Source organism: Anabas testudineus, chromosome 19 (assembly GCF_900324465.2).
Source record: "Anabas testudineus chromosome 19, fAnaTes1.2, whole genome shotgun sequence".
NCBI lineage: Eukaryota > Metazoa > Chordata > Actinopteri > Anabantiformes > Anabantidae > Anabas > Anabas testudineus.
In genome coordinates, this window is record NC_046628.1 from 1311636 (window position 1) to 1322576 (window position 10941).

The following is a 10941-nucleotide window of genomic DNA, read 5'->3' on the forward strand; positions in this document are numbered from 1 at the left end:
GTCATTTTAATAGAGTGCATATGTGGATGCTCGATGTGCTACATTATGCTTGGTGTGTGTGTGTTTGTTTGTTTTTTTATTATGGTGTGTGTTTCCTCCCTTTTAGCATCGAGTGGAAAATAGTCCGTTTGTATGTGTCCTGGAGCAGCGGGTTCTCCACTGACAAGCGATTCCCCTATGAAATCGTCACGGAGCCTCTCAGCCAATCAGCACCGGCAGCGCCTCTCCCTCCTACTCCATATTTGGGCAATGACGTAGCGGGCACATTCAAAAGGTTCCCCATATATACATAGTAGTGCCAGGGCGGCCGTCCTCAATGAGACTTACTTTAGGCGGTGTGAACTTTTTATCAGCAGAGCGCGTGAAGCGCAGCGCAAACACACACACACGCTGCTCATCCTATCCCACCAGGTGACAGACAGAGACATGCAGTGGTGACCCACGCTCGGCTGGGTTACGCACCTTCAACCTTCATTACAGGCTTTGAGGAAAACAAGAGAACAAGCACAAGAGAGAGGCGACGCAGCCGCTGTTTCCTTCTTTCTCTCCTCTTCTCCGCGATGACGGCCAAAACTTTGGAGAAGGTGCCAGTGAATCTCGGGGGGTTCGTGCATCCCGTAGCTGAGAGCGTCTACTCCATGGATGACATCGCCACCAGCTTGCCGACCTCTGTGGCTATATTCCCCAACAGCGACCTAGGAGCGCATTACGACCAGATTAATGTGACTGCAGGTAAGATACTTAACAAGACTGAAGAAATACTGATTAGTCATAGATGAAAAGTTGTCTATATACCGACATTAAAATAACTATAACTCCAAATCAGTTTGCAGAAAAATGAATAAGATCTGGTTTTGACTATAATGGTAAAAAGCAGTTCGTGCGTAATGGCAAAGAGACTGGTTGCGCACCAGTTCCCTCTCACTTCAAGTCCACTTTGGATTCTGGTGTTAATAGGTTCACTAATGATTTCTCTAATGCCTGTTTTCCTCTTGCAGATGGCTTGATGAGCGCGGACATGAGCGCAGAGAAGCGCTCTCTGGACCTGTCCTCCTACTCCAGCGGCTTCTCTCAGCCCGCGTCCCACCGCAACCAGACCTTCACCTACATGGGAAAGTTCTCCATCGACTCCCAGTATCCAGGTAACTGGAACCCCGAGGGAGTCATCAACATCGTCTCGGGCATCTTCAACGTGGCCCAGCCGCCGCCTCCTCCTCCTCCCTCCTCTTCAGCGTCCTCCTCCCCGACTTCTTCAGGATCTCCCAATCACTTCTCCAGCGGAAATTTGAGTTGCACCATGGCGGCTCAGAACCATGCTGAGATAGACCACCACCATCACCTCTATTCCCCCCCGCCTCCTTATTCCTCTTCTGGCTGCGGGGAGGTGTACCAGGATCCCTCGGCGTTTTTGTCCACTTCCACCTGCCCCATCGCCTCTTACCCGCCGCCCTCCTACTCTTCGCCCAAGCAGCCCGGGGGCTCGGACGCGCCAGGGCTATTCCCTATCATTCCCGAATACCCGGGCTTCTTCCAACCTCCTTGCCAGCGGGACATGCACACGGCCGGTATCCAAGATCGGAAACCGTTCGGCCCTTGTCCTCTAGACACATTCCGCGTGCCCCCACCCCTGACACCACTGAACACTATCAGGAACTTTACACTGGGGGGCCCGGGTAGTGGCGGCTCCGAAGGAGGACCGCCGAGGCTCACCTCTGCCTACAGCCCACAGAACCTGCCCCTGAGGCCGATCTTGCGGCCCAGAAAGTACCCGAACAGACCCAGCAAGACGCCCATCCACGAGCGGCCGTACCCCTGTCCTGCGGAGGGTTGCGACCGGCGGTTCTCCCGCTCTGACGAACTGACCAGACACATCCGCATCCACACTGGGCACAAGCCATTCCAGTGCCGGATCTGCATGCGTAACTTCAGCCGCAGTGACCACCTCACCACACACATCCGCACGCACACGGGAGAGAAGCCGTTCGCCTGCGACTACTGCGGTCGGAAGTTCGCCCGGAGCGACGAGAGGAAGAGACACACTAAAATCCACCTGAGGCAAAAGGAGAGGAAGTCCTCAACTGTCTCCTCATCGTCATCCTCCTCGTCCACCAGCTCCGGGCTGGAGCGGCCGTCAGGAGGGATCAGCGCGAGCAGCGGGATTTGTTCATAGAAACTTTGTTGTCACCATGGCTGCGTGACGAACACTAACCCCTAAAAAGAAAAGAACCATCAAGTAATAATTCAGAAAATGTTGTTAACAACAAGATAAAAACCTAAACACCACGATGAAAAAAAACAAACAAACAAGAAAAGACTTTCTTTTGTCCGTGCAGCCGTGCGTAATTACGCGCATCCAACCATTCCTGCTACAGAAGTGACAGAGAGACTGACACGAATGCACTTTGCCTGGACAGTCTACTGAAGAGCAAATCTAGCGTTTCATTCATAGGTTTAATCAAGGGCGGTTGTAATGAAGAGAGCTGTTTAATATCGCCAACACTTAGTGAGCGCGAGGCTGCTCATAGAAATGGGAAATAACTGCAATAATATTTTTAAATAGAGAAAACTTTGTTATTAAAGTGACAAAGAGTTCGTTCTAACGTTTTTGTTAATGACTTAATTTGTGCCTTGCTATGTGTCTTTTTTGTACACTGACTGATTCAAGGACACTTCTAATGCAATGTACATTTGTCCTTTAATATGTAAAGTTTGAAGACTTTCTATTTTTGTACACATTTCGTCTCGTGTGTTAATCAGTTGTGGTTCACGTGTAAAAAAAACATGTTGCGGTGTAAATATGTTAAACTCATACAACTTGACATTTTGTTTTTTGTTTTTTTGTGGTGTGTTCTGAGATTTATTAAATGTCTGACGATGATCAACATGTATCAGGTGGATTTATTACTTTCAACTGAAGCACAACGCGGTGGCAAGTGTGATGCGTTCATGGAACCGCGTTCATGGGCTGGAGGTGGTGAATGAAATTATTTTTATTATAATTTATTTAAAACTACTTGTGAAGTTGTTGATGTTGGAAATTTATTTGGGTAAATCCCACGTTGCGTCACTGGTGGCATCTCTGACTCAGTGCTTTCATCCACCCACCTTTTTTTTATTTAGGTGTCACATCAAGTTATAAACAGGACAGTTTGTATATAAGCTCATCGCGAAGTTCATTAAGCTCAAGTATATTTTAGACTAAATCATTAACTATTCCAAGTAACCAAAACAACAAAAAACAAGAGAAACCTCTGACATATAAAAGACCAAATAAACACAAATAACAACAAATAAACCAAAGTATTGAGACTGTGCTCTGAAGAGTGTGCATGCTCTTCACACAGCTGGGAATAAAAACGGCATCCTGTACACAGTATGTTCATAGATTAGTTTACCTGTATTTATTTGGCTGTTTATTTGTATATACCTGTACAATGTATCTGTATGTACATTGTCTACAAAATCAGCCTATAAAAGAAGCAGTGCGTGGACATTCGTGTGACTTCAGTGTAAATTGAATTCTTTACATGTGGGAATGTATAAATCCTCAGAAAACATCAGAAATGAATCTGTTGTTTGTGCCAAACGTTACTGAAGAGAAGTGCATTTTCATGTGTGTTTCTCTGTTCTGATGTTCTAAGATAGATTCTAATCTGTATGATTTCATGTGACAATGTCTTTCCATTTACTAAATGTCTTTGTATTAATAAACCAGGATGTGGCTATTTCTCACTTGTGGCCTAATTTATAGTGATTCACCTTAAGGTTTATCACCTTATAATAATATATTTTGCCGCGGTCTAGCAAATGCATAAAGGACAAAACAAAGGGTTCTTCATTAAATGGAGCATCAGCTCAACATGGAAGACACATCCCCCCTGTTGTAGGCAGGGAATGGCACAGTATGTTACAGCATGATCACATTTCACTAATATATTTACACTGAAATGACCTAAAGGGTTATTCCAGTGTTAATTTATCCTCTCTCCCCCACAAAGTAATTACAATGACCTGCCATTTCATGTTTTAATGGATATAAATAATATCACTTAAGCTCACAGGATAATGTGAAATAAAATGTGAAATATCTAGATCAGGGCCTAACACACAGGAGAGAGGTACAGTAATTCACCTGCTGAAGGCAAAACTGAAGAAGAAAAAGATCAACGAAGAGGTAAAGCCAGCTGTAGTAAAGGCATCGCAGAGCATCACCAGGTAAGAAACCCGGCATCTGGTAAAGTCTGTGGGCCGAGGACCCCAGGCCACGTATTGACTATATTGAAAGTCATAATTTATGACTATGTTTGACCAAATATTTTCTGAGCTGTGAATAGAAATCACTGTAATTCATACAGGATTCATTCAGTATTTTTAAATTAAAGCTGACAGTCTACACTTACACTAACACTAACATATGTTGACTGTCAGAATCATAGAGGTGGTATACAGAGCCAAAATTATGAAAAAAATGGTGTCACCGTCCAAATACATGGACCTGACTCTGTGTTGGGTTAGCTACTTTCTGACTCATAGTGCAGCAGTGTTGTGAGAATGAATGAACACATGACAAGAAACTAGTCTAATTATATGTAAGTGCATCTGAAATCACTGTTTGTTGATATTGGAATTGTTTTTAATTGATTTTTTTCAAAGTCATATCTGTTACAAAAATACATAAATAATGCATTTCCACACACTTTAATGTCACTCATATGTTTTCTCTTTGTCTTCTTGTATTTCGAAGATGTTGACATATAGAACATTGTTGTTCTAATTTAAAGTTTGCTTATTGGCGGTACAATTGCTTGTTGTGGTGTGCTCTTTTTAAATGGTCGCAGCTTGTGGCTCCAGTAATAAAGATAATGTTGATGTTTCTCCATATTGGGAGTCTGAGCCATCTGAAGCAGGAGTGTGTCTAGATTCTTTCAGATGGGGTGCCTACTGGGCACACGATCAAAGGAGGGGAGCACACTAGTGTTTGTTCATTGTCGTTATTTTGTGAAATAATGACAATAAATGTTGATCATATGTAACTGTCAAACTGACTTTCAACCCACACCCGATAGATGAAACCCTCTCATACTCATTTCTGCACCTGACAGGGAGGTCATCCTATGCATATTAAAGTCTGGCTTTAAATTTTACTTTTGTGTCTTTCTTGCATGCAGTAAACAAGTCTTTGCTTTTTTAAAGCATATGCATCCCCAAAATAAACTGTCAGATAATGTAAGATTTAGATTAACCACATGGGTGACTGACCTGTGCAACAACTACAAATAAACTGATATTATTACTTTCACTTGCCTTTATTAATTAGTTGAGTAATTTCAGATACTGGCGTTGAAAAATTCCACTGGGTTTTTTGTGGGGCATGTGCCACCCCTGACCATCCCTCTGGCCTCACTCCTGACCTGAGGGTAATGTAACATTTTAGTAAACACAGCTCCGTGTGGAGCTTTCTGATAGAGAGGTTGAAAATTACATTAAACTACTGCTTTGATTCTGGAGAAGACGATGAACAACCCAGGGTCACACTATCATAGTTAGCTTATTACTCAGATTAGAGACTGTGTCTCTCAGCTGGCCTGGCAACGCCTCGGCATTCCCCCAGAAGAGCTGGAGGAGGTGTCTGGGGAGAGGGAAATCTGGGCATCCCTGCTTAGACTGCTGCCCCCGCGACCCGGCCCCAGATAAGCGGAGGACGCTGGATGGACAACTGTGACAATATAACATTAACATTCCCTTTATTGCTCTTTTTTTACATTAAGCTCCAACTGTCGACCTTAAAAGACCTTTGATGACCGCAAATCTGGAAGCCAAGGGTGCCTAAAAAGGTTTAATTAAAATTAAATGGTTAAAATTGAAATAACGTTTAATCTATTCATTGTTAAAATGGTTAGAACCTAACAGAGGCCTTCTCCTCTTCTAAAAGCTTTATTTGGAATGAGTAGCTTCATTAATTTCATGTTCAGTCAACTTAGACAGTTTTTGTTTATGCTGTTTGTCTGTTTGAAACCGTTTTACAACATGGATATTTTTTTCATTGTCAGTCTCTGTTCAGCATTTCATTACAATACACAGTCCATAAGCAATTAGTCAGGTTCAGTTTAACCCAGTTATTTAAACCAGCCATTTAGATTTAAATATCATAATTGATGTCTTTTGTATTGCAAAATGTGTGTGGCTAAATTCAGAGAAATGTTTAGAGACCTCTGGCATCATATTACATTGTAATTCAAATGCACTGTTTATTAATTCTCTGGGATACATAAACAGATACTCCATTCACTGTAATGCTTACACAGACTTGTGCAATAAGAACAAAACATGTTTAGACTCTTGTAGACACTTCTGTAGGATGAATGTGTTGTTTCTCTGGGGTTTTCAGGGTTTTGTTGAAAGTAGGTTTATCAACCTAATCTTCAAATTCAGACGTCAATAATAATATGAAATAAAAACTGGACAGACAAAATGTCAGAGAAATGTTTCTGGGTCTAAGAGGGTAAATACCCCAACTGACAGGCAGAAATTTAGAAACCATGTTTGGGTCTTAGTAGAGTTTGGTTTGGTCAGGTAGTTGAAATAAAAACTTTTTGTTGTTGTTGTAAACAAATGAAATGCATGAAATTAGATGTCCCTTGAGTCATCTACGGTATTTTATTGTTCCACATACATTCAACATCAGAGTAACAGAAACCAAGTGGCACATAGGCCCACGTCAAGTATAATATGAGGCCATAAGAGCATCGTGACATAAGCTGCAGTAACATGAGCTAGAGAAAGGAATGATATAGTGTTTATCAAGCTACAAGGTGTTGACTTAAAACCATGAGAAGAATGAAGAAGTTTCCAAATAGCTTCCATTTTTAAAAATGTAATACTCATAGACTGAGTTTAAAGAGTTCAGTCTGTCTTTAAAAGTAAATAGAATGTAGTGTGTGCACTTTGGAAGAGGAAGTAAGTGTGTACAATACTAATGGCACTATCAAGAAGAATACATTCGATATTCACAAATAAGGCAGGTATGACTTGAGTTACAGGCTTTGGGATTAGGAACAAGGTGGAAGTCCTCTACGTCACAGTGAGATATGAGTAAAAGGACTTCACAGAACAAACAACAACCCTAACAACACCTACCATTCTCAGAATGACCGGTTGATGACATTCATGTGTACACGGTAACATGGGCAGGAAAAGTGTTATTTAAGGTTTGTGTGAGGCAGTTCAGCGGTTCCTCTTGTGGATGTGGTGTCATAATTCCATCCACTTTCTAAAAGTTTCTCTCCTGGCGGAGCATCCTTGAGCAAGGCAATTAATTCATTTGAGTTCCAGGTCATCTACCATAAATAACCATTATGTGTGGCCTTACTGTGGAAGAGGACAAAATGTTTCCTCCTATGGGTGAAGGATATCCTACACCATGTCCCTATCTGAGTTTTGATTCAGACAGATACTGCAGGGCCTGGGTAGGGCTCCCCACCACACCAGAAGTCCTCTGGCTGAGGAATTTCTAACAGCCATGTCTCATCTTCTTTCTCCTGTTCTTCTCCCTGCTGCTCCTCGCTTTTCCTTCCACCTGTTGTATCCCCGTCCACCACTTTTTGCAGGACTTGGTAATAGTGACAGTCCCGTCCGTCATCTGGATTGTACGGAGGTGCCAGGATATCCAAGAAAGCAGCGGGCCCGTCTACTGCTTCGATCTGGTGGAGGTTGTCCCTCACAGGGGTGAGAAGGCATGGTCCACTAGTCTCTGTGTATACAGCAACTGAGTGGAGCACAGACCGCCAAATGGAAGATGTTTGCTGGGAGGTCAGTGGAGGATCAAACGAGGTGCAACCTTGTCCATCACATTATCTTCTAGTTTATCGTAGCAGCGGACCCTGACCTTCCCATAGAGAACCTGAACAAGAGACACAACAGTTACATATGCAAACCCCTGCTAGACTGCATTTCACAGGTTTACATGTCAGAACCTTTCCAGAATTGAAATCAACTGCAAATTTGAAATCTTCCCTGAAGACTACCCAAGGATTGGACTGAACTGACCTGTGATCACAGAAAGTGAGCACCTTAAGAACCACATGATATTGTTTCCATCTGATTTTAAAATGCATTTTGGGGTGAACGAATCACAAGTGGACAGCACCAGTGTAAACGACCACCAAGATGGACAGTGACCAAAATAGTCACAGTCTAAAACCAGCTTTTGAGGGGTCTGGGATACATTTGTCCACGTATCTTTTGTAGTTGTTGTGGTGAGGTAAATCCCATCACAACTTTGTAAGCTTACCTGACAGAGCAGTGCTGTCTTTTCCTAATGTACATAGATAAGAAAAAACATTCTACTCCAGACACCTGGAATAACTTCAAGAAGGAAGTCAAGTTCTGCGATTTGGTTTCACAGACAGGAATTTAAAAACCACTGTAAACTCTATGGTGCACGATTTATTGGCTGTCTCAGCATAACCTAGCTTTTGTAACTTTCTTTAGGCCTCAAGCTTTTATACATTGTAATACTCGGCTCATTGGTGTAATGTTTGTCTGGTCAGAAACCTGTTTGGTCTTCATTGAAAAACCTCAACAAAGTTTCTACCTAAGATCAATCTCAGTGCTCAACAAGATGATGAGCAGTTAGAATATATGACATATATGGTGTAAATATAGAAATAGTTAATTTATATTAGTTGTGTGGTTTACTTGGGCTATGCACTAAAAAACTTAACTTGTCTATATGTATTTATAAGACTTAATCAGGGGCGGGCAATCCTGGCCCTTGATAGCCACTGCTTGATCTGCTTGTTTTCCCGTTTCCAGATTTTGACTGACTGGACGCACCTGATCCAGGTAGCAAGCCATGGGTAGGGCAGGGGTCCTCAAAGACTGGCAAATTCAGCTCTAAATAAATGAATCATTCCTAACCTGCTGATCTGCTCTTGCATGTTCTCAAACTACATTTTAGCTATGGCATGTAGTGAAGCTATGGCTTTTGAAGGACTTCAGGGTAATGTGTTTGTGCCACCTTTAGTGTGGGTGCATTATTAGTATGTGGCTTGTCCTCTGTGTGCACACAGGGGCCCCTGCATGCATTGGGCCCTTGGAGATGTAAACATACAACATGTGTGTAGTGTGGTTGTTACAGTGACAAGAGACATTAGTTGTCCCAACTCATTCCATGGTCTCTGTCATATAAAACCTCCATCCTTATATACCTGACGTCCTGCATGGACTTTAAACCAACATACGAAGGAAATGTAGGAAGGAAACTTAGTTTAACGGAAACCTTTGTGTGCCGACCCGTAGACTTAACGTTACATGAGTTGTCATGTGTGTTTACAGCTAGTTGAAAAACAACAACAGTCCAGAGCATATTAGACATGAGGTGTGAGAGACCTTCAGCATCCCGTTCATGCCCGGGTGGTCGTGCAGCGGTATGGAGGCGCCGGTTCTCAGCAGGAACACTCCCATACTAAACACGTCCGTCTCGCAGATGTGCATGTAGGTGACCGGGGGGTTGCGGAGCCCCGCTGCCCCGGAGCTGGCTTTACTTTTCCGCGGAGTAATTTTCAGGTCTGCCGCTCTAACCGCGGTCACTAAAGAGATGAGTTCACTCTGCTTGTCCGCCACTGGTTTCTTACCAGCTTTGGCGGAATTGTGAAGGCCTCTGAACGTGACACAGGCCTGCTTTGCTATTTTCTGGATGAGAACAGTTTTGTTGTCCCGCGGCATTCTGGCTGCGGAAATAAAAGAAAACAAATAAATAAAAAAAACTAACGGGTTATCGGTGTGTTCCTGGCACTGATCCGAAGCAAATACGTGCGCGTTCAAACGTCTCGCAGACCCTCCAGCGTCAGCAGAGTTCCTCCGGAGATGATCGGTCGACGTTCAGACCGGACAAAAATAGCACTTTTCAAACAACGCAGCACAGTTCATGGTGATAATGTCCAGTTTCACTCCGGGATTGGAGCCTCCCTCCAGTCATTTTCCACCCTATCGTCTCCCTGTCTGCGCCCAGGGAGCATGCGCGCCAAAAGCAAAGGCAGAAGGGATATGGAGTTTCACCGGAGATGACAAATAATGTCATTAACGCGAGCGTTAGCCGTGAAGCAAAGAATAGCTGGGTCGTATTTCACACAGATATTTGTGTGATTATGTAAGATCAGTGAATATACCGAGACAATTAAAAACTATTAAAAAAATAAAGTGGTCCGCATTTCAGTGAGACTACATTTCCCAGAAGTCGTGGGGACGTAATAGAAGTTGCAGAGGGAAAGGCCTGGCAGAGCATTGAACTCCCCGCAGACTGTGAGACGGGTTACGGAGAAGAAGGAGAGTGGGGCTCCTGTGTTTGTTGTGTCACGGTGTTTCCCCCAATCTTAACCTTGACCTTAACCCTAATCTTTAAACCCAGCCAGTCACAGTTTACCATGCTTAACTAGACTTCCACCCAAACTCAACAGGTGTCTATGTATATGTGGGGATATTTGACTGTTTATGTCCTTTCCTCATACCAGAGACATGATGCTGATGTAGAGGGGAAATCCTTACTCAAAAATATAAAAATACTCTCACAAAGAGAAAAAAAAAAAAACTGCACAAAGCTAACAATTACCAAAACTCTTAATTTAGCTCTGGAATTGCAATAAGTGATGCATTTGATTTAAATCAAATTTACAAATTATTGTGCATTGTACTTTGTACTCCTAGGAGCTGTGAGGTCGCCCCAAGTCTCAGAAAAACAGTAAGAGGTAATACTTTTTCTTACTTTGTGTCTTTGTTACGACTGTACGACAGCAGCAGAAGAAAATTGACAATTCAGAGACTCTAAAAGGGGTCTAAATAAGCACTAAGGTGCTGCTGGGGGGAATAGTACAGTCAGACACCACCTTACCCCCTGCAGATCCACCACTGCTCTTCAGAAGTATTGAGAAAGTGTTACACAAT

The 10941-nt window shown here is 43.0% G+C and overlaps 2 protein-coding genes across 2 annotated transcripts; one reads left to right on the forward strand and one right to left on the reverse strand.

Moving 5' to 3' along the window:
* Positions 1 to 535: 535 nt before the first annotated feature.
* LOC113155921 (early growth response protein 2b-like) lies at positions 536 to 2882 on the forward strand. Its single transcript, XM_026350666.1, has 2 exons — positions 536 to 732; positions 999 to 2882. The coding sequence occupies exons 1-2, from the start codon at positions 561 to 563 to the stop codon at positions 2168 to 2170; spliced, it is 1344 nt and encodes a 447-aa protein (XP_026206451.1). The 5' UTR covers positions 536 to 560; the 3' UTR covers positions 2171 to 2882.
* A 3350-nt stretch (positions 2883 to 6232) lies between these two features.
* adoa (2-aminoethanethiol (cysteamine) dioxygenase a) lies at positions 6233 to 9758 on the reverse strand. The gene is given in 3 exon segments (XM_033326802.1): positions 6233 to 7828; positions 7831 to 7900; positions 9391 to 9758. Coding segments are annotated over 3 exon segments (792 nt in total). The 5' UTR covers positions 9727 to 9758; the 3' UTR covers positions 6233 to 7442.
* Between the last annotated feature and the right edge of the window lie 1183 nt (positions 9759 to 10941).

Bases quoted from the DNA above. Each gene is read 5' to 3' on its own strand.
- LOC113155921 (XM_026350666.1), top strand. From the start codon at position 561: ATGACGGCCAAAACTTTGGAGAAGGTGCCAGTGAATCTCGGGGGGTTC. The intron at 733-998 runs GTAAGATACTTA...TTCCTCTTGCAG, and splicing joins CCAGATTAATGTGACTGCAG to ATGGCTTGATGAGCGCGGAC.